The sequence below is a fragment of the Meriones unguiculatus genome, chromosome 20 (genome assembly GCF_030254825.1).
Source record: "Meriones unguiculatus strain TT.TT164.6M chromosome 20, Bangor_MerUng_6.1, whole genome shotgun sequence".
NCBI classification, from domain to species: domain Eukaryota; kingdom Metazoa; phylum Chordata; class Mammalia; order Rodentia; family Muridae; genus Meriones; species Meriones unguiculatus.
The window spans coordinates 72,458,834-72,482,530 of record NC_083367.1 but is presented as its reverse complement, the minus strand read 5'-3'; the positions used below and the strand labels follow the sequence as shown (position 1 = coordinate 72,482,530).

General features: G+C 38.0%; 1 protein-coding gene across 6 annotated transcripts in view; it reads left to right on the top strand.

Moving 5' to 3' along the window:
* The window catches only part of Stxbp5 (syntaxin binding protein 5), a 143,618-nt gene that overhangs the window by 85,438 nt on the left and 34,483 nt on the right, over nucleotides 1–23,697 (top strand). For 4 of the 6 annotated variants that reach the window (XM_021658045.2, XM_021658044.2, XM_060373212.1 and 1 more), the window contains exons 12-18: nucleotides 785–932; nucleotides 1,167–1,234; nucleotides 1,484–1,524; nucleotides 5,868–6,088; nucleotides 6,728–6,906; nucleotides 14,817–14,942; nucleotides 16,556–16,707. In XM_021658045.2, coding sequence (XP_021513720.1) covers nucleotides 785–932; nucleotides 1,167–1,234; nucleotides 1,484–1,524; nucleotides 5,868–6,088; nucleotides 6,728–6,906; nucleotides 14,817–14,942; nucleotides 16,556–16,707 — 935 coding nt within the window. Of the gene's footprint in view, nucleotides 1–784; nucleotides 933–1,166; nucleotides 1,235–1,483; nucleotides 1,525–5,867; nucleotides 6,089–6,727; nucleotides 6,907–14,816; nucleotides 14,943–16,555; nucleotides 16,708–17,776; nucleotides 17,861–23,697 lie in introns of all 6 variants that reach the window. The other 2 variants (XM_060373214.1, XM_060373213.1) reach the window with 1 other exon arrangement.

The window sequence follows — 23,697 nt, the reverse complement described above, 5'->3', positions numbered from 1 at the left end:
GATGTAGTCTTAGACTGAGCAGTAGCTTGTCTTTGTAGAAAGAAAGTCATAAAGCAGAGTTCTTAGGCTCACATCATTACAGCAGCCAGAGAGCAGGGAAGTGTGCCGGGAGCAGCAGGTCCCCTTTTCCTTTATTCCACCTGGTAGGGCACCAACCTTGTGAGGTGGCACTGACCATCACAGTAAGTCTCCACTTTTGATGAGTGACCCCTGGAAAAGCCTCAGAGAGAGACAGAGATGTGCTCTGCTGGATTCTCTCTCAGGTCAGTCAAGTTACGTCTGTGTAACCATCTCACAAAACAGATATCTGGGGTTAATATTGGATGAGGTTTTACATTGATGCAAGAAAAAAAAAAGAAATTAAATTTATATTAGCTGTACCACCAGCAGGGTGATTTGATACTGAAATGCAGGAAGTTCAGTGAGTCATAGCAGTTTAAGGTCTGTTTCAGCTCCTTGCTAGCTGACATGCTTCTGATAGATTACTCAAAGCCTTTGTTTTTCAGGAAAATGTGTATCATAAATTAGGTGCAAGGAGCACATGAGACAAATGTGTATGTTACACACAGTCTTGTGTGTGGCAGTGGTACATAGCTGCAGCCATAGCCTTTCTGTCGGTTGGTGGATAAAGACCATCTTCTGTAATAAAACTCTTTGATGTTTTTACATATTTACATAATTTAAATCAGTGTTATCTTAGTAGAATGCAAAGTAATGTCGTCATGGTTGTGTTAATCACAGGGGACAGTGTGTTAATGTGTTTTTCTTTTTCCTATTGTTAAAGATACCCTATATTTGAGAATCCCTACCCTTTGAGTATACACGAGTCCCCTGTTACATGTTGTGAATATTTTGCCGATTGTCCTGTGGACCTCATTCCTGCACTTTATTCTGTTGGAGCTAGACAGAAACGTCAAGGTTACAGCAAAAAGGTACCAAACCTGAGTTTCACTGTTTACTGCAGCATGTTATTATTTTAAATTTGTCACCTTTTGGTTTTGGTAACATTGTTAACCTTTTAGGAAATCATTTTTTAAAAGTAAATTATATGCACTGTAGTCATACCTGTCAGTATACCTACACTTTGTATACTACTTATCTGCTACATAATATATATATATATATATATGTATTTGTAAGTCAGTTTTCAATGATTTTTTTCATAGGAATGGCCCATCAATGGAGGTAATTGGGGCTTGGGTGCTCAAAGTTACCCCGAAATAATTATTACAGGGTAAGTACATGTATTTTTTTTAACCAATTAAATCAGTAATAGGTAATATTCTTATGACAGTTTGAATTTTAAGTCACTTGTTAAGTAAAGCTTTCCTTTGTGTTACAACATAATGAAATTATCAGCAAGAATTCACTGATTTACAGTGATTTTTATCTTTTACTCATCTTTGTGAATTAGTTTGCCAAAAAGTAACAATCTACTTTTTTTCCTCCTCTTTAGTCACATTCTCTTTGTTTTTTGTCCTAGGCATGCTGATGGATCAGTTAAGTTCTGGGATGCCTCTGCAAGTAAGTGCTTTGAAGAGTTAACTATTTGCATGTTTCACTGCATTGCCCTTATACATGAGGTTTTAAATATCATATAAGCCACACTAGATCTGAAAGTACTAGGTTATCAGCTTAATTTATTGGCTTATCCAATATATGAGTTTAGAATTTTGAAGAGTAAAGATATTTTATTGTTATTACTAGGCCAAGTAATGATTCTTAACAGTGTTCTAATCTTTTCAAAATGTCTTCAGAATTTTCATTAGGAGACAAAAATATATTTCAAATCAGAAAATGTTTATGTCTGATTCTAAGGGATATAACAAAAGTTTATATTATCTTTGTGAACAAGACTTCATGATTAGATAGTAGCATGAAAGGAAGAAACATATTATTCCTACCTCCCAAACCCTTCCTACTTCATGCCCTTCATCCCCAAAAAATAAATAAGGAAATCAAAGCAAAAAGCACTAGGACAAAAACAAAACAAAAAGCATAAAACACACACAGTGGAGTCTATTTTATATTGGCCAAATACTTCTGGGCCTGGAGCCTGCCCTGGGGTGTGGGCTACTATACCCAGTGACATCCTCTCAGAGAATATTGGGTTTCTCTTTTCCAGCAGGTCAGTTGGAAATAGCTTCCTGACTAGGGTTGGTTATGTCCACTTGCCTTGTCCATGTGGTTTGAACTTGTGCAAACATAGTGTCACAGTCACTATGAGTTCATATGTATATTAGTACCTTGAGCCTTGAGAGGAAGGGTTTGATAAAGGCATCCGATTTAGGGCTGACGGCCAATGTCTTTCACTCTGCACATTGTCCAGTTGAGGGTCATTTTGTTTATTACCATTTATTACAAGAAGAAGCTTCTTTGATAGAGTTGAGTAGTGCACTGATCTATGGGTGTAGCAATATTTATTCTTGTTACCTTACCAGATAGTAGCAGTTGGTTTTCCACTAGCTAGTCTCAGGTTCATGACCACTTTAGCAGTGTCAGATATGGGTTCCATATCATAGAGTAGACCTCGAATCCAATTTAAAAAATGGTGTTTGCTTTCAAACTATTTGTGCCACTATTGGGCCAGTGTCCCTTGTTGTCACTGTTGTAGGTCACAGGGTTTGTAGATCAGTGATGCTTCCTCTTGGAAGTTGAAGAACTTCCTGGTCCCTGAATAGCTGCCTAACCTCTGTGGTAGTTGGGTTTCATTTAGGGTGATTGATAGGGCTCTGCTTTTACTCCTCTCCATCCAACTATGTACTTTGGCCAGCTCTGTTTGTTAAAGGGGCTGTCTTTTCTCCAGTGTGCACCATTGACTTCTTTCTAACACCTCAGGCATCACCTTAGGTGTGTGCGCTTATATCTAGGTATTTAGTCCTATTCCTTTGATCAGTGTATCTGTTTTTATGCCAATATACCTAGCTGTTTTTATTATATATCTCTGTAATACAGCTTGAAATGAATAATTATAATGCCTCTAGCAGTTCTGTTTTTTATTCCAAATTATTTTAAACCGGGCAATTGTGGAACGTGCCTTTAATCCTAGCACTCCAGAGGCAGAGGCACTTAGCGTAGTTTTGCTTTGAGAATAACCTTGGCTCTGTAAAACAAACTAGGAAATATTTCCTCAGTTTTTATTTCATGGAATTTGAAGACTAGTAGCATCAGTTCCTCTCTGAAGGTTGGTAGAATCCTGCACTGACTCCATCTGTCCCAAAGCTCTTTTTGGTTGAGAGTCTTTTAATTACTACTTCAGTTTCACTATTAATTGTAGGTCTGTTTAAGTCATTTACATTATTCTTACTTTAGTAGATCATATATATCTAGAAATTTATCTGAATCTTTTAGGTTTTCAAGTTTGACGGAATACAGGTTTTTAACATATTGACTAAATTTCTTCAGTTTCTACTGTAAAACTCCATTTTCATATCTAATTTTATTAATTTGGATCTTCTCTCTGTGTCTTTTGATTAATTTGGCTAAAAGTTTGTTGATTTTTGTTTCATTAATTCTTTGTATTGGATTTGTTTGTTTCTGTTTCACTGATTTCTCTCCTTAGTTTGATTATTTCTTGCCATCTACTCTTCCGGAATACTATTTCTTCTTGTTTTTTTAGAACTTCCAACTTTGCCATAATAAGCAATTAATACGAGATTTGTGCAGGTTGTTGATGTAGCACTAGTGCTATCTTATCGCTGTGAGTGTGCTTCCTAGAACCAGGATCATTGTTCCCATGACTTTGGCTATGTTGTTTTTCTCATTTATTCAGTTCTATAATTCTAAACTTCCTACTTGATTTCTTTCCTGACTCAATTCTCAGTTAGTAGTAGGTTGTTTAATATCCACGAGTGTGTATACTTACTACCATTTCTTTTTTTGTTACTATCCAGCTGTAATCTATGGTAATCAGATAAGAGGCATGTGCTGTTCAGTTTTCTCTGTTAAGATTTTTCTTCTGTCCTAGTATATAACCAACTTTTGAGAAATGTCTATACGCTTCTAAAAAAATAAAGTATATTATTTGGTACGTGAGTAAAATGCTCTGTAGATGTCTGTTAGATCCATTTGATTTATAACATCAGTTAGTTCCAGTATTATCTCAATAAAGAGGATGATATGTCTGTTGGCAAGAATGTGATATTGAAGTTACCTACTCCAAGTATCTCTGTATGAGGATCAGTATGTGGTTTTTACCTCTATTAATGTTTATGAACTTGGGTATCCTTGTGTTTGATGTATAAGTTTCTCCTTTAATATATATGTAGTGCTCTTCCACATCTCTTCTGCTTATTTTTGGTTTGAAATCACATTTTCTCAGATATGAGAATAGCTATACTGGCTTGCTAGTATATACTAGTATATACTATACTAGATTGTTTCTTGGAATACTTTTTCTATCCTTTTACCCAAAGGGGACACCTATCTTTGATGGTAAGACATATTTCTTGAATGCATCAATGTCTTTCTAATCAAGTCTATTAGTCTATGTGTTTTTATTGGGGAACTGAGACCCTTAATATTGAGAGTTATCAATGATGTGTCTCTAAGTTCCTGTTATTTTGTTGTGGTTGTAGCAGCGTTTGTTTGTTTGTTTGTTGCCCTTCTTTGATAAACTGTTCTTTGATAAATTGTTCAATCCTTGTGTCCCCTTAGATACAGTTCGCCTTATCTTCAGACTGAAGTTTTTCTTATAGTACCTTCCAGTAGAGCTGGATTGATGGGCAGCAGCTGCTTCTGTTTGTTTTCATTATGAAATGTTTTCCTTTCTTCATCAGTTGTGATCGGTATTTTGGCAGGTGTGGTAGTCTAATCTGGCATCTGTAGTCTCAGAGCTTATAGCCTCAGAGCTTTCTGGTTTTCAGAGTCTCCATTGAGAAGCAGGGTGTTATTCCCACCTGCTGCCTTTATGTTGCTCTTTTTCCTTTGGAGGTTTTAATATCCTATATATTTACCGTTCTGATTATTATGTGTAATGGAGGATTTCTTTTCTGATCCTGCTATCTGGTATTCTCTGTGCTTCTCATACTTTGATAGTGATCTCTTCTTTTAGATTGGGTAGATTTTCATCTATGAACTGTTAAAAAATATTTGTATGCCTTTGACCTGGATTTATTCTTCTCTCACTATCCTAGTATTCATAGATTGGGTCTTTACATGGTGTCTGTATTTTCTGGTTGTTCTATCATGGATTTTTTTTTTTTTTTTTTTTTAGATTTAATATTTTCTTTAAGTGAAATATCCAATTCTCCTACCTTATCTTCAAGACCTGAAATTCTTTGTTCCATGTCTTCTAATCTATAGGTGAGGTTTTTGTTTGACTTTGTTTTTTATTTCAGTTTCCGTTTTCTTTAGCTTTGCTATTTCTTTGTTAAATTCTTTCCTGGCTTGAATTGTTTTCATTGTTTCATTCAACCGTTTGGATTGTCAGTCTTCATTAAAGCACTTATCCAGTTCCTCTTTGACGTTCTTGAACATTTTCATAATTGATATTGTTAATGTGTGTTGTTTCAGCTGAATTGCTTTTCTGGGTGCCTGTTACAGTGGCTGCTGAAGGAGGCATGTTGTTTTGGTTACTCATGTCTGTGATTTTACACTGGCACCTAGATATCTAGAGTGATGACTAAGTGTTTCTTGGTGTGATATCTACTCTTGTCTTTGCAGGGTAATTGTTCCATTCTTTGCTTGCTGTTGCTCATTCTAGGTTCTTGCCAGGTGTGGCAGCACAGTGTGGAGGTTTTACTTCCTTGGTAAAGAGAGACTTATGGGTTGGCAGGGAGTCAGTCAAAGAGGAGTGGAGATGGGGGAGGAATGGCTGAAAGGGATTTTGGTTTTCAGCTAAAATTTGTAATATAATTTTTTTCTAGTAACTCTGCAAGTACTGTATAAATTAAAAACGTCTAAAGTATTTGAAAAGTCAAGAAATAAAGATGACAGACCAAACACCGACATTGTAGACGAAGATCCATACGCCATTCAGATCATCTCCTGGTGCCCGGAGAGCAGAGTGCTGTGCATAGCCGGAGTGTCAGCTCATGTCATCACGTACAGATTCAGCAAACAGGAAGTGCTTACAGAGGTCATTCCGGTAATCACCTCTCAACTGTTTCCTGTGTCAATTGTCTCATATTTTTAAGCTTTCCACAATTATTTAGTAAACAGTTTGCAATTGCTTTTGCATAAATATTTTGAAAGCACGTTAGTATTTATATCAGCACCTATTTTGTGAAAAGTAGTACTTTTTATATATTTTAATGGACTGTCTGAATCTTTAAGTATATTGTCTTTTATTTAAGGAATACCAACTTATTGGTATTCCATACATTCTAAAGCCATGATAGATATGTGTGTATATATGTGAACTCACACCATGCACACAGGTTTTTAAAAGTTGAATTAAAACTTTTTTAATCTTTAAAAATATAGCTTTTTAGCTGGGTGTGGTGACACATGCCTGTAATCCCTGCACTCTGGGAGGCAGAGGCAGGCAGATCTCTGTGAGTTCAAGGCCAACTTGCTCTACAAAATGAGTAGACCAGGACAGCCAAGGCTACACAGAGAAACAGTATCTCGAAAAACTAAAAAAAAAAAATAATTAATTACAAATGTTTCAAGATAAGTCTTTTTTTCTTTTTTACTTTTAAAATATTCTTATTCTTTCTGGTACATTATAATACAATGAGTGTTAATTATTAGGAATAGGTAAACAGCCATTCTTTTATGACAGATGCTTGAAGTTCGACTGTTATATGAAATAAATGATGTGGAAACGCCAGAGGGTGAGCAGCCGCCACCTTTGTCCACTCCCGTGGGCAGCTCCAACCCTCAGCCCATTCCTCCTCAGTCTCATCCATCTACCAGTAGCAGCTCATCTGATGGGCTTCGTGATAATGTACCTTGTTTAAAGTAAGTTGCAACAACTTAGGTCTGTTTTATCTGTTACCTCTTAATTTAGATAACTGGTAGTCATTAGTAAACCTGCAATAGTATTTCCTATAAGAATGGTGTTCCTGTGTTTGCCTGTGGTTAACTGAGCCTGCAATTTTATGGTATGAGAAGAATGATGATTCCATAGTGTTACACAACTAAAACTCCTAAGGTTTAAAATAATGATGTATGATGTCAATGGGTTACCCTGTGTATATCCCTGAGCCTTCACAGCTAGCCATGGTTTCTTTCTGGATTTATATTTAATGTAGTTTATGTTCATTTTATTCTCTAAACTCTGAAAGTTCTGCTTATTTCCATCTTCACCTTGGATTCTGTGTTGTTTTCTTGAGTCTTAGCATCACTTTATCTTTACTGAAAATACTTTATTTTGTGTCACTGTAATGCAGGGATAAATTGGATAATTTTTTGTTTTCATTTTTCTGTTCAATTTCTATTTTTGAGTGATTAAATTATTTAAAGGACAGAGAGAAATAAAGTGATGAAAAAGAATTAAAATTGTTGAATTACATGAAGACTATGTGACTCAAAGTGTTACACAGAAATCAGCTGAAATCATGTTGGATACAAAAGCCCTTCTTATGAGGTATTCAGAGTATAAAGGGTGACAAGAGAGCATGTGTACTAAGTAAAGAACAAGGCTTTGTATTGTGTTTACTAGAGACCTGCTGGAATCTCTTCTACTAGTGAATACATGGTGATTGGCATCAAGAATGTTGATATAATAAAATCACTCCCCAGATAAGGCAAAGAGACTTAAAAAAAGAGATCATGTTTAAAATATGAACTTCTTCATATGTTCTCAAAAATTTGAGAGCATGGATTTTAAACCAGTGATTCTTAAGATTGTTCCTGTTTCAAGATACGTGCCAATGTCTGAAGACAGTTTTCATTTCACAGCAGGGGGCAGGGCTGCAGTTGATGTTGAGTAAGTAGAGGGAAACCTTGAGAGAGGCTCAGTCTATAATGAGCATTGCAGGGAAATGCTTCCTTCACATGCCTTGGTCTCAAGGGTCTCAGGGTCCCAAGTTAAGGTCTTTGCTACCTTTCTGTGTTTACCCTTCCTTTTCTGTGCCTCCTCCTCTCCCTCTTGCTCCTTCTCACTTTCTCTTTATCTCTCACACTTAAAAACAACACATCTCCTTTTAGCCACAGTTATAGCATATATTTTCTAGAATGAAACTTCAAATACAAACGTTTACAGTTTTGTGTCTTTTGTTACCAGTACCACTTTAACACTAAATTTGTAAATGTCACTATAATGTTTTTGGTTTCATTTTTTTTAGTCTTTGTTAATTTTATAGATGGATAAAATATAATTTATCTTATATGTGTGTTGGTAAAATAGTTCTATATTTCCTCATTTTTATCAATTATATGAAATGACATTTTAAGAAAATTTATCACAATGTTATCACATAAAAATGTGGGGTAATTTTGTCATCATCAATAAAATTAGAATACTTTAGGTTTAGAATTATACTTTGGGCTTTAGAATTACTTATGCCTATAAATGTTCATAAGCATCATATCCAAGAGTCTGAAACATGAAATTAGTTTTCTTCCTGAGGAATAAGCGCTGTCAATACATGGCTTTCCCATGCCAGGAGAGGCCAGGAAGCAAACAAAAGACACAATACTCTCAAACTAAGCTTGTGAGACCTCTTACCTTGGCTTCCCAGATTTAAATGAAAAGCAGGTCCAATAAGTGTCTGGTTCTAGGTAGGTGGGTTTTTTTTTATTAATTACACTTTATTAATTTTGTATCCCCCCATAAGCCTCTCCCTCCTCCCCTCCCAATCCCACCCTCCCTCCCATTGCATGCCCCTCCCCAAGTCCACTGATAGGGGAGGTTCTCCTCTCCTTTCTGATCTTAGTCTATCAGTTCTCGTCAAAAGTGGCTGCATTGTCCTCTTCTGTGGCCTGGTAGGGCTGCTCCCCCGTCAGAGGGAGGTGATCAAAGAGCAGGCCAATCAGATTATGTCAGAGGCAGTCCCTCTTCCCATTACTAGGTAACCCACCTGGACACCAACCTGCCATGGGCTACGTCTGCGCAGGGGTTCCAGGTCATCTCCATGAATAGTCCTTGGTTAGAGTATGAGTCTCTGGGAAGTTCCCTGTGTTCAAATTTTCTTGTTCTGTTGCTCTCCTTGTGGAGACCCCGTCCTCTCCAGCTCCCACTATTTCCCACTTCTTACACAAAATTCCATTCACTCTGCCCGATAGTTGGCCATCAGGCTCAGCGTCTGCTTTGATAGTCTGCAGGGCAGAGGCTTTCAGAGGCCCTCTGTGGTATGTTCCTAGTTTGTTTCCTGATTTCTTCTTCTGGCTTTCAGAGGCCCTCTGTAGCAGGTTTCTACATTGTTTCTTATTTTCTTCTTCCTCTGATGTCCATCCTCCCCACCCCTCAGGATGGGTATCGAAAACTCTAGCCAGGGTCCTCTCTCCTGCTCGGCCTCTCTAGATGCACAGATTCCGGTGGGTCCGTCCTACCTTGCATGTCTATATGAGTGAGCATATACCGTGTGTCTTTTTGCTTCTGGGACAACTCACTCAGGATGATCCTTTCCAGGTCCCACCATTTACCTGCAAATTTCATGATTTCCTTGTTTTTGATTGCTGAGTAGTATTCCATTCTGTAAAAATACCACAATTTCTGTACCCATTCCTCCATTGATGGACATCTGGGTTGTTTCCAGGTTCTGGCTATTACAAATAAAGCTGCTACAAACATGGTTGAGCAAATGTCCTTTTTGTGTACTTGAGCCTCTTTTGGATATATGCCTAGGAGTGGTATGGCTGGATCTTGAGGAAGCGCTATTCCTAGTTGTCTGAGAAAGCGCCAGATTGCTTTCCAGAGTGGTTGTACAAGTTTACATTCCCACCAGCAGTGGAGAAGGGTTCCCCTTTCTCCACAACCTCTTCAGCATGTGTTGTCACTTGAGTTTTTGATCTTGGCCATTCTGATGGGTGTAAGGTGAAATCTCAGGGTTGTTTTGATTTGCATTTCCCTAATGGCTAATGAGGTTGAGCATTTCTTTAAGTGCTTCTCTGCCATTCGGTATTCCTCTTCAGAGAATTCTCTTTAGCTCTGTTCCCCATTTTTTAAGTGGATTACTTGGTTTGCTGCTTTTCAGCTTGTTTAGTTCTTTATATATACTGGATATGAGTCCTCTGTCAGATAAAGGGTTGGTGAAGATTCTTTCCCAATCTGTAGGCAGTCATTTTGTTTTGATGACAGTGTCCTTTGCTTTGCAGAAGCTTTTCAGTTTCATGAGGTCCCATTTATTGATTGTTGCTCTTAGAGCCTGAGGTGGGTTGTTTTGTATTGTTTTGAATACTTGTTTTTTTGTACTGACTGGAAGGACAAGGATAGTAAGTAAGTTAATAAGCAAGAACAACTTATTAAAACCTCCAGCCAGTAATCCAAAATACAGAGCCTGGGAATCCAAATCCTTGTAAGATATACTATTTCTGGAGCTAAGTCCTCAGGAGTATCTGCGCACTGGAGGTTCTGGACTGCCATCATTACTCTGACATTCATATCTGAGGTGGGATGTACTGACATCTAGTCTGCAAGTGTTCAGTAGAAGGTAATTTCATATAGCAATATCTTTTCATTTGGGTATTTCAAGGGACTCCTGATATCTAGAGAGTCTAACCAGCCAGATTGTTAATATGTAACATCTTTTGTTTTCAGAATTAGCTGTTAACATTTGTGTATGGATACACTTCACCTATCCTGGACTAACTTACAGACATTTTTTCTTAATCCTAGAGAAATTAGTGTAACTCTGACTTGATGATGATGTTCTTCTCCATTTTTGAATGTCCTTTCAGCTTTCTAGGACATGCTGAGTTTAGATAACTCACTGTGTGTTATCTCCGCTTTTGGAAGATCTTGCTTTGAAGGGGTTGTTATTCTCACCCTCAACACTCATGTGACCAACCTTGATTTCTGTTAAGATTAATCTAGTTCATGCCCTCTTCTTATCTTCACACATGAATTCAGGGAGCCCAGCTTCTTTTCTTGAAGAATACAACAATAGAACAAAATATGTTTTCTAGAACTGTCTAGTATTATTATTGATAATTGCTTTGTGATAGTTGTCAATCTGTGATAATAGCTACAAAAAAGTCTTTTTAAGAGAAAATATCAACAAAAATCCTTTCGCTTTTCCATTAAATGGTATATTAGTCTATGATCAATTTTTAAATATATATTTTTCTTTCAGAATTTTATACATGCATGTGTGTTGATTATATTTATTCCCTACTCATCTTTTTAACTTCCTAGGTCTCCCTGCAACTTCATGCTCTCTTCTTTATTTTTTCCTCTCTCTTTCTTTTTTCTTTAAGATTTATTTATTATATATTGAGTGTTCTGTCTGCATGTATACTGGGGTGCCAGAACAGGGCAACAGATGGTTGTGAGCTACCATGTGGTTGCTGGGAACTGAACTCAGGACCTTTAGAAGAACAGCCAGTGCTCTTAACCTCTGAGCCATCATGGCAGCACCTTTTCTTTTCTTTTCTTTTCTTTTCTCTTTTCTTTTCTTTCTTTTCTTTTCTTTCTTTCTTTCTCTTTCTTTCTCTCTCTCTTTCTTTTCTTTCTTTCTTTCTTAATGACCCACTGACTCTAATTAATGCTGTCCGTATACTCATGGGTCTGGCTCTTTCCCCTGGATCATGGTCAACCTATAAGGGCAACACCCTTAAAGAAAACTGGCTCTCCTTTCTCCAGTAGCCATCAACAGTCAGTAGCTCTACAGCTTAAAATCTGTGCTGAAATGTTGACTAGTTTGATCTTTGTTTTCTGTTGTGTAGGCAGCATGGCTACTGTGAGTCTATGGTCAACCTTTTCCAAACTACTCTTCTCCTAAAATTGACTAACCTGAAATCATTCTGTATAATTTCTTGGTACTTGATGAACAGTAAAATACAACCATTTATATATATATATATATCTTACTATTATTGATAATTAATATATATTCCCATAGACTTTGGAGCAGATGTGTAGTGATATGTAGTGAGATGGCTACTCTTTTTTCTTAAGTTGACTGGGTTTGGAGTTGCCCAAGAGACAGGCCTCTGGGCATGTCTGTGAGGGTATTTCCCAAGAGGTTGAATGTGCTGTGTTAAGGTTACAGGGCCAACAAAGAAAAGGAAAGTAGGAAGCCACTGAGCACCCACACTCATTTCTCCTTACTTCCTCTCCGTCTGGTAAAACACACTTGCCTTATGCTCCCACAGCCAGGTCATCCTGCCATGATGGACTATGTCTCCTGGAACTGTGAGCCAAGCAACTCTTCAGCTTCTTTCAGCAGATCTTGTTACAGCAATAGAAAAATTGGACAAAAAAACCTCTACCATTTATTAATTGTTGATCTTAGAGCCTGTGCTGTTGGTGTTTCGTTCAGGAAGTTGTCTCCCGTGCCAGTGAGTTCCAGGCTTTTCCCCACTTTTTCTTCTAACAGGTTTAGTGTGTCTGGTTTTATTTTGAGGTCTTTGATCCACTTGGACTTTAATTTTGTACAGGGTGATAGATATGGGTCTATTTGTATTTTTTCTACATGTGGACGATCAGTTAGACCAGGACCATTTGTGAAAGAGACTATCTTTTTTCCATTGTATGGTTTTGGCATCTTTGTCAAAAAATCAGGTGTCCATAGGTGTGTGGGCTTATTCCTGGGTCCTTGATTTGATTCCATGATACACCAGTCTGTTTCTGTGCCAGTACCATGTAGTTTTTATTACTGTTGCTCTGTAGTACAGCTTGCGATCAGGGATGGAGATAGCTCCAGATGATCTTTTATTGTACAGGATTGTTTTAGCTATTCTGTTTTTGTTGTTGTTTTCCATATGAAGTTGAGAATTGTTCTTTCAAGGTCTGTAAAGAATTGTGTTGGTATTTTGATGGGAATTGCATCTGTAGATTGCTTTCAGTAGGATGGCCACTTTTACTGTTAATCCTATCAATCCATGGGCACTTTTTATCTTCTGATATTTTCTTCATTTTCTTTCTTTGGAGACTTGAAGTCTTTTTCATACAAGTCTTTCACTTGCTTAGTTAGAGTTACATCAAGATACTGTATGTTTCTTGTGGCTATTGTGAAGGGTATTGTTTCCCTAATTTCTTTCTCAGCCCTTTTGTCTTTTGTATACAGGAGGGCTACTGGTGTTTTGTTGTTGTTGTTTTTGAGTTAATTTTATATCCAGCCACTTTGATGAAGGTGTTTATCAGCTATAGAAGTCTCCTAGGTCACTCATGTATACTTTCATATCATCTGTGAATAGTGATACTTTGATTTCTTCCTTTCCTATTTGTATCTCCCTAATATCCTTACTTGTTTTATTGCACTAGCTAGAATTTCAAGTACTATGTTGAAGAGATACAGAGAGAGTGGGTAGCCTTGTCTTGTCCCTGATTTCAGTGGAATTGATTAATTTTCTCTTCATTTAGTTTGATGTTGGCTATAAGCTTATCTATTTTGCCATAGTAATGTTTAGGTATGTGCTTTGTATCCCTGATCTCTCCAAAACTTTAAACATGAACGGGTGTTAGATTTTATCAAATGCTTTTTTAGTATCTATGGAGAGGATAAGAAGCAGTAGAAGAGAGAGAACAAGACAGCAGCCTACCGTAAATGTCCTCTGAAAGGCTACACCCAACAGGAGATGGAAGCAGATGCAGAGACAGACAAACATTTTTGGCAGAGCACGGGGAGTCTTATGGAAGAAGGGGGTCAGGGATAGAAGGACCCAGAAGGGACAGGAACTCTACAAAGAGAGCAGCAAAGCAAACAAATCTGAGCCTGGGGCTCTGCAGAGACTGATGCACCAATCAAGGACCATGCATGGAGAGGACCTAGACCCCCTGCTCAGATGTACACCATAGATAACTCAATCTCCTTGTGGGTTCCCGAGTAAGAGGAGCAGAGGCTGTCTCTGACATGCACTCAGTTGCCTGCTCTTTAATCACTTTCTCCTGTCAGGGTGGCCTTGCCAGGCCACAGAGGAAGAAAATCTAGGCAGTCCTGATGAGACTTGATAAGCTAGGGTTAGGTGGCAGGGGAGGAGGACTCCCATGTTCAGTGAACTAGGGGAAGGGTATAGGGGTGCATTGTGAGTGAGAGTGGGACACGAATAAGGTTTATTATACCATCCCAGACCTTATAAGCCACATCCGGTCTTACCTCATAATGTACTCAAAATTTACTTTTAAAATATTATTTCATGTCAGAACAACCAAAGGAATTTCCTAACTGGCCCACCTAGTCTACAGTGTCTGGCATATAGCCACCAAATGAACCTCAACAATCAGAAAAAATGCTTTGCTTTGTTTTGTGTGTTAAAAGTCGTTACCCACTATAGATCAGTTGATCCTGCTTGGTTTTTACTTCCATAGTGTTTTGTTTTGTTTCTGTATGATTTTAAGCTTTATGTTTTCATGCATTTTTAAATTTTTTCTTTTTGATTTCTTGTTGTTGCTTTTGTTCATTCTTTAGCCCTCTTTTCCTCTTCTTTGTTCTTCTTTTTCTCACTCATTTTCTCTTACCCTTCATGCTTAACAGTCTCCCCACTTTTTATCCATAATTTGCCAGTAATTTCCTACCTTTGTCATGTAGGTATGTGTTCATCTCTGCTACTAGGTTAAATACTTCTAGAACACAATGTTCTGATTTTTACATTTTAGGAAATCTACTGTGGTTTCCTATATAAAACCATTCTTGCATGACTGTATGATTTCATATGCGTAGGGCAGTCCATTCATTGGAAATATGCCTAAAAGCTAATGTCTCTCTCTCTCTCTCTCTCTCTCTCTCTCTCTCTCTCTCTTCTTTTTTCTTTTTTTTTTTTTTCAGAGTTAAGAACTCGCCACTTAAACAGTCTCCAGGTTACCAGACAGAGCTGGTTATTCAGCTGGTGTGGGTGGGTGGAGAGCCTCCTCAGCAGATCACCAGCCTGGCGCTCAATTCTTCTTACGGGCTGTAAGTAGGAGGGGTTGTTGTTTTGTTTCCCTGGTCTCTTTGTAGTATTCCCTATACATTGTTTTCATTTAAGTATAAAATATTTTGGCTTTATCATATCATCACCTAAAGTGGTGCTGTGTGACTATAATTTCAAACTATATTTGGTGCTTTTGGTGGGAACAGTTTTGCTTTGAGTAGCTAATTGGAGGTGAAGTGCTGAAGTCAGAATACCCTCTTCAGTGTGTTCCTGCAGCAACAGTTTTCACATGTTTCTCCTAAATGCTAGCATAAGATTATATAAATGGATTCTATAGATAACTGCATCATTGTACACAGTTAACTTGTACAAATTTGTAAGGGTATAGCAGTACTTTAACAGAGTATCCACCTATATGCAGCTGTAATTGTTCTCATAAAAACTGAGCATCACAGGAAGAAACTGCTTATGTACTGTCTAGTTACAGAAGTGTTTTTCTTGCACAACTGTTGTCTTTGTCCTCACCTGTAACCTTAGGGGGTCACTTGTCACCAGCCCCACCCACCAGCAACTATCAGTCTTCAGTCTCTTGAAGTTGCATATCCAGCATAGACTGATTGCAAGCTGAGAGGCCTTTTTATCTTTTACTGGCTGCCTTATAATGGAAGAGTACAAGCCTCCACCTTCTGCTTTACTGAGCATTACCATTAAAAAAAAGCAAACAGCAGATTTAAAAAAAACCAATATGAAGTTTCAAAAGTAGTTAAAAATTAATTGATTAATTATAGGAATTATTGTGTTCATGGGCTTGTTTGTTGGTGGGAATTTTTGCACTTTCTGTGTTTTTAAAATTTAAATTAGTTGCCAAGACTACCTAATGTATAGATCCATATTTAAAACTTCAGTTGAAAATCTAATTTTCTGCTTCCTTTGTACATTCATGCGTAGTATCACCTGTATCTGAATGGAAGGTTTCTTCTTTGAGATCATTGTCTCCTTTTCAAAGTTTTATCTGTCCTGTGACTATGAATGCAGCTCCTTTGTACATGCCAGCTTTCAGTGTGCCTCAAGAGCGCTCAAACAGAATAAGAATCCTTTATTCCTGACAAATTATATTGTAGTTCCTAAACTGTAATGAAGAAAGCATTTTGAACACCTCAAATGGAGTTTTCCAAGACTTATACTTCCTTTTTATTTTGACAGAGGAATTACCTGAAGTTATTCCAATCTATAATTACATTTTCCAGGAACATAACGAAGACATTACATTGCTTAGAGTGGGAGGGTTTTATTTCTGATCAAACTTCAGTTTCTGTGTCAAATATTCTTAGAAATGGTGCTGATACTCGATTTAATGTTCTACGTAATATCTATAGAAATATGAACAGTTCCTTGAGATGGGCTTGTTCCCATGTCTACATTTGTCTTTAGTTTCAGGCAACTGAGGTGAATCATCAGATCTGAAGGTGAAAGGAACCAACTCCCTAGGATCATCCTCTAACTTCCGTGTGAGCTTTCACACACAACTTCACACTCTAATAAACAGGAAACAAGTTTCTGAAAGACCCACCATCCTATTTTCTTCCAATTAATAATTTACATTTCCTTTAATAACATGTTTGCACTAAAATACTTGTGCTTTTCCCGTTGCCAGGGTGGTTTTTGGCAACTGTAATGGCATTGCAATGGTTGACTACCTCCAGAAAGCAGTACTGCTTAACCTCGGCACCATTGAGTTATACGGCTCAAACGATCCTTATCGGAGAGAACCCCGGTCACCTCGCAAATCTCGGCAGCCTTCCGGAGGTAAAGAGGGAATAAAGCCCCTGAGCTTGACGTGCTGTGGACACACAAGCATGCAGCCCTGTGATGCAGCAGCTCAGTCAGCACACAGCTTGTCTGATCTGTAGACCGCAAGACCAGCAAGCATCTTCTTTCTGCTTTGTGTTGCCATATGTCTTCCTTTGTTCTTAGTGACCTAAAGTTTTATTTAATGTCAGGAGAGAGCCAGCGTCACCACCACCACATCATAAGGCATAATACTAGTAATATATGTCCAGTTGTTATAGACTACAAATAGATCTTAAAGTTCTATAGTCTGGTCCCTGTAAGGCAATAATTGACTTTTAACCATTTTAATCAAGTATTCATTCCTGTGTGAAAGTGTGGGCACAGAGGTGATTGCATACCTGACTCAGGACATTCCACACATAGCCTTGATTCAGCACAAAGTCTTTCTCACATTCTTTAGTGTTTGATAAGTATCTAGCATTAATAATAAATGTTTTAATGTTGATACCTCTTAAAATGTAGGACACATATTTTTAGCTAAGTATCCTGTACCTCTTGCCTGATTTTTACTTTATGATATACAGCAAATAACTTTGTATATATGACATATAGAATACTAATGAGACCTCTAGCAATAACTGAATAATTGAAATATGGGCTTAATTTTCCTGTGGGCCTTCCCAGCTAGACCAAGGATTGAGGGGAACCAATTGAGGGCCTGTTTAACTCTTCTGCGGAATACTGGTGAACACTGGGACACTATTTAGGGAACTGGTCTAAACATTCTCTTCAGTCCACAGAATTAAAGTTCTCTTTCATTCAGGGTAATCAGTACATTATTGGCCAATGATAGCTACCAAGTTTGTGATACATGAGAAAATAAACAAACAAACCAAAAAGGTAATATTGGCCCTTCTATCGTTTTGCTTAGTAGTTAAAATTTTCTTTTCTCAGTTTGTTTTGCGTTTTTTTGTCTGTGAGTCAGATCATTTTGTCATGTATATCTTCAGCAGAAATTCTGTTTCAACCATGCCATTCTAGTGTGTGTCTCCTTTCTTTCCCTCCCACCTCATTGCTCACTAAGGTATGCTGCTTGGGACTCCTTGCATGTGCGGCCTTTCTAGCTTGTATTCTGAATCTGTGAAAAAACTCCGTTCTTCTTTTATAAGTAAGTCATTTATGTCTTGACATTTTGTTCTTTGTAAGATCATTGCTGTCTTTTTCATTTTATATACTAACTAAAATACTTTATATCTAAGAGACTAAACTCATTTTTTAGATGTGTCTCATAATAGCTATTTAAACAGTATGCCCAACCCAATTTATTACTAAAGCAAATAAAGAAATATTTATGTAAGAATATTAAAACATTTTCATGACAGTTTTTTTTTTCTGGAGAAAAAAAATCCAATTTTTATAAACCTGTAAAAACCTTACTAGTCTTAAAATTAATTTCTTTTCATGTTATTCTTTCAGAGATTTACATTAAATTGCTAGTAATTAAATGCCCAACCTTATTTAAAGATAGATACCAGTTTTATTATACTATTCAATTTTTTCTTAAGTTTTACTACATCTTATGTTATTCCATAGTAAATCTCATAATCTAATTTATATTATTACTTACTTCATTTTATATTGAAGAATTAGATGTCAGGCATATGAGAACTTATTTGAAGTTTTTATTGGTATTTTAAACCAATAAAAATAATTACTTTTAATTATTTTTATTAAATTTTTATGCCTCACTTCATCATTACTGTTTTTATTTATTTTTGCATCATCATTATTTAAGGTTTCTTAATAAAAATTAAAAACGTAGAACTAGGATTCACATCCCTGTGACAGAAGAGGCTGTGCTGCATGGAAGGGAGGAAAAGGAGGGTTAAATTTTTTTTCCAGGCAGTACATTTTTTTAATTTTATTTTTATCATTTATTACAATTTATTCAATTTGTATCCCAGCTGCGGCCCCCTCCCTCATTTCCTCTCAATCCCACCCTCCCTCCGTCTTCTCCTTCTATGCCCTTCCCCTAGTCCACTAATAGGGAAGGTCCTCCTCCCCTTCCATCTGACCCTAGCCTATCAGGGCTCATCAGGACTGGCTGCATTGTCCTCCTCTGTGGCCTGGCAGGGCTGCATTCCTGCCCAGGAGATGGTGATCAGAGAGCCTGTCACTGAGTTCATGCCAGAGAAAGTCCCTGCTCCCCTAAATACAGACCCTATTTGGAGGCTTAATTTTTTAAAGTGCTTTCCAATAAAGTGCTTTCCAATATTTGTGCCTCAGATTTAAAAAAAAATAACTTATTTTTCATATAAAAGTAATTATACAATAATTTGTATTAAAACTCTTTAATTGTACTGATGAATTAGTGTTGGGGTGATGCCTACAATTTTAGGATGTGGGAGGCTGAGGCAAGAGGAGCCTCTCAAGCTCATGGCTAGCCTGCTGAAACACTATGTTAAAATTCAAAGCAGGTGAGTCAAGTACACCTGTCTCCATCACCACCACCATATCACACACAGACTAGCACTGGGTTTACAGACACATACTGTAGCATCTAGCTTACTTGCTTTTTCTTTCTTTCTTTTTCTTTTTTCTTTTTTCTTTTTTTTTTTTTTTTTTGTTTTTGTTTTTGCTTTTTCTTTGGTAATATGTTCTTGATTTGTAGCACATGTACCATCACAGTGTTCTAAAGCCTTTGTTAATAGATTAGTATGAATGGATAACTGTACTTACTACTAATAGATGTTGTCTCTTTTGATTAGGATTGTAGGGTCAGTCATGAATTTGTTTTATAGGATAAAACATTTGGAGTTTGAATATGTCAGCTGTATTAACATTACAGTGGAATTAATACTTGAAATGTGGAATGAAAATTGTAAAACTGTCACAGGGATGCTTGAGCTTAGTTGATACCTGAACCTGTCGCAGATCCTCTGTGTATTGTGGGTTTGTCCACATACACCCCTGTGATAGTATTTCATTAGAAGTGAGGCACGGTAAGATTATCAAAAGTAACTAAAATGAACAATGAATGTTCCTGTCATTAAAGTTATGTGTATATGGTCTCTGTCTTTCAAAATGTTGTCCTGATGTCTTCACCCTCCTTCTTGTGGTATTAGGCATTGTGCTCCAGAGCAGTTTATGAGCTACTTGACCAAAGGCACCACAGCACTGGCTATCTAGTCAATGAGCAAGACTGACACTTATTAGTGACTAATGGGCAAACAGATATGTATTTAGGATGGCATAATGATTCAGGTCCTATGCAGTGATACACAACACAATACCCAAAGAGGTGCCTAGCTTAAAATTTAAGAATTATTTCTAGACTTTACCATTTAATATTTCAGACCAGGTTAACGGTGAATAATTTAACCCATAAAAAGTGAAAGTGTAAAAAGAAGTGTGTGTGCATGTGTGTGTATGCATGTTCATTGTATGAGGGTTTCAACTTAAGATTGTGAAGGGGTCTGGCAAATGGCTAAGCAGGTAAGACCCTTGCTGCCAAGTTTGATGGCTGGATTCAATTCTGATCACTGAAGTGAAGGGTTTCCACAAGTTTTCCTCTAACCTGCATATGTACATTGCAGCAGTAACTTGTTTACACCCACAGGTACATGCATGCACACAGAATAAAGAGATGTTAATAGAAGTGTTTTAAAGACTGCATAAAAAATGTTTCTGACACCAGTAAGTACTATGTCAAATTTTAAGTCTCACTTCTATATAATGGAAGTAAAGCAGTATTTGCTCTTAAAGAAAATACGGTAAAAAATTAGGAACCCAATTAAGAAAGGCAAATGTGATAGATACTCGGAAGAGGAGAAGACAGGGAACTGGACAGGAGCCTACCACAGAGGGCCTTAGAAAGACTCTACTGATCAAAGACTCTACTGATCGAAGCAGAGACTGAGACTCATAGCCAAAGTTTGGGCAAAGTGCAGGGAATCTTATGAAAGAATGGGGAGGTAGAAAGACCTGGAGGGGACAGCAGCTTAACAGGAAGACCAACAGAACAAAAACAAACAAACTGGGCCCTGATGGCCCTGAAGAGAATGACACCTCAACCCCAGCTCAGATGTAGCCCATAGACTCACTCTTCAATCAGGTTCCCTAATAATGAGTACAGGAACTGTCTTTGACATGAACTCAGTGGCTGGCTCTTTGATCACCTACCCCTGGGGGGGGGGAGGGTGCAGCCTTACAAGGCCACAGAGGAAGACAATGCAGCCAGTCCTGATGAGACCTGATAGGCTAGGGTAGAAGGAAGAGGAAGAGGACCTCCCCTATCAGTGGACTAGGTGAGGGGCATAGGGTGAGAAGAGGAAGGGAGGGTGAGATTGGGAGGGGACTAGGAAGGGGGCTATAGCAAGAATACAAATTTAATAAATTATAATAAATGATGATAATGATAATAATAATAATGAAAAAAGAAGGGCAGTTTTAACCTATAGTTGGAAAGTACAAATTAGAGTTAAATAGTTTCATTTCTCGGCTTTCCATTAAATATAACAATGACCTTTCCCTCTGAGAAGTATAAAAACTAATGGAAATTCAATTACTTCATTGAATTAGGATGATCATGTAGTTAAGAGAATTGTAACAGTTCCCAAATTGATAAAGGCAAAATCTTGTAAATATCAGTTAATTTGAAAGGCAGTTTAGTTATAGTTTAAAGTTTGATGTGTAACTGATGCTCTGAATGTAAAGAAAATGGAAAAGGGGGAGCAGGATGGCTCAGCGGTTAAGAATGCTCATGGCTTTTTCAGAGGACCTGCAACACACAGGTTTTCAGCACACACATGGCAGCTTAGTTCCAGGGAATCCATTACTCTCTGCTGTCCTCCAGGCACTGCATATAAGTGATGCACAGACAAATCCACAGGCAAACACTCAGACACATAATATAAAAACAAATAAAGCTTATTTTTAAAGAGACAATGAAGATGACTGGGCTATTAAGGAGGCTTAGTGAATAGAGGTTCTTGCTGTGGGAACCTGGCAATCTGCACTTAATCCCTGTTACCCACATGAAGGTAGAAAGAGAGAGCCAACTCCACAGAATTGTCCTCTGTTCTCCACATATGTACTAATGGCATGCAAGTATTTTTCCCCCACATATCCCTCCCAAACAAAATGATGATGATGATGATGATGATGATGATGATGATGATGATGTTGATATTTTTTCAAAAATTGAAATGGAGGTGATCAGTAGATACCAGCAGAGCCTCACTAGGCATACAGGTCTATCAAGTGAATTTATCAGGAAAGTGCCTGCTGTGCAGGTGTGGGAACTTGAGTTTAGATCTCCAGTACCCATGTAAGGCTAGGTGCTCACTCATCGTCTGGTGTGGGAGCCTTGACAGCACAATGAGTCTCTGTCTCCACAGAGGGAAGACAAATAGTGCTAGCATCTACCCTTCAACAGTGTATGTGCCCACATGCTGACGTGCACACGTCCAACAGATAAGGATGTGTAATTATTTATAAACTGATTTTTTTTTATTGCTGTGTGCATTATGTGTTTGGAGAGTAGTGCCACGTGCATGCTACCCTGGTTGCCTGTCGTTTGTGTTGCAAGTGCTTTACCTGCTAAGTTGTCTCACAAGTACAACATTTGCTTTTTAAATCTGATAAGCACACATTTCATGAAGTTAATCAGGTATTTGATATTTTTGTAAGACAGGCCCCATTGACTTAAAGTATCTACTTCAACCTGACACTTTCCATGATTGATTGACGTCACTTGACTTAGCAAAGCACCATCTGTAAACAGATCTGGCTCACGGCCTGCATTTTCAGATACACTTTTATTGTAGCAATGCATGCCAGTTTGTTTATGCCCTAACATTCTTAGTGTAGCCTACACCCCCTGGTAGACATTTCACTCATAATTCTGTTGTTAATTTTTTTTTCTATTTGGATATGTGAAAGAGAAAGCAAACTTACTAAAATTGGCACCATTTGAAGGATAATTACTGTACTTGGCAGCAGAGTGGGTTAGAAACTGTAATTCCTACTTCAGTTGTTTGCATGTGTTTTACTGTGAGGGTTGTTCTATAGCTCAGCACCCTGCTTTATGTAGTGAGGGTGGTTGCTCCTCAGGAAAGTAGTGTAGTGAGTAATGGAGGAGTGCATTGAACAGAGCCATCTTGTGACTGCAGCATGTGAATTCTGACCACCACTTGGTGAGTGACTAGAGTAGTGAGTGAAGGGATGGAGAGTAGGGGGAAGATGTAAAGAGGGGCAAATGTCACAGTGACATGATCTGGGCCTCTGTCAGCTAGCACTGTGGCTGACTCTGGCCCTAAGCAGGGGCAGAGATAGGAAAGATCTTCGGCGTTTTTTTGTCCTTAACTCATTTAATGGTTGTTACATTTAATATCTAAATTAAATTGCATCAGCCCACTTTCTTTAATTCTGCCTCTTAATCTTTTTTTCTAGTTTCTCAGAAAACCCAAACTTTCCAATAAGGGCCCCTCGTATTTTAATAGCATGTGTGTGTGTGCATATGTGCATGGGTGTGCATGCATGTTTCTGTGTATGTGTGTGTGCCTCTGTGAGTGCGTATATGTGTGCTTTTGTGTATCCATGTGTATGTGTGTTTGTGTGTGTGTGTGTGTTTCTGTCCCTCCTACCACTACTGCTATTACTACTGCTACATTTAGTTCGGGTTCCTTGCGTCATGGGCAGGGAAGGTTATTTACCTGAACAAGGACAATTGGCCAGTTGCTAAACCAATGAGAAATATGCCCCTCTCCCTCAGTAACCATCAACTGCCTGTTACTCTGCAAAGAGTGGCAGGGTGCCATGACCCCCTTCCACACCAACGATGGAGGTTGATTGGTCCTCTCCTGGGAGTCTTGTATTAGAAACCACCCCTGCTGTGTGACCGCGGCTTCTTGGGTGCAGCAGTAACGCCATGTTCAGAAGACAGCATGTCCCAGCACTCTGTACCTACCTTCAGCTCTGTACGTGTGCTCTCCAACCTTCTGC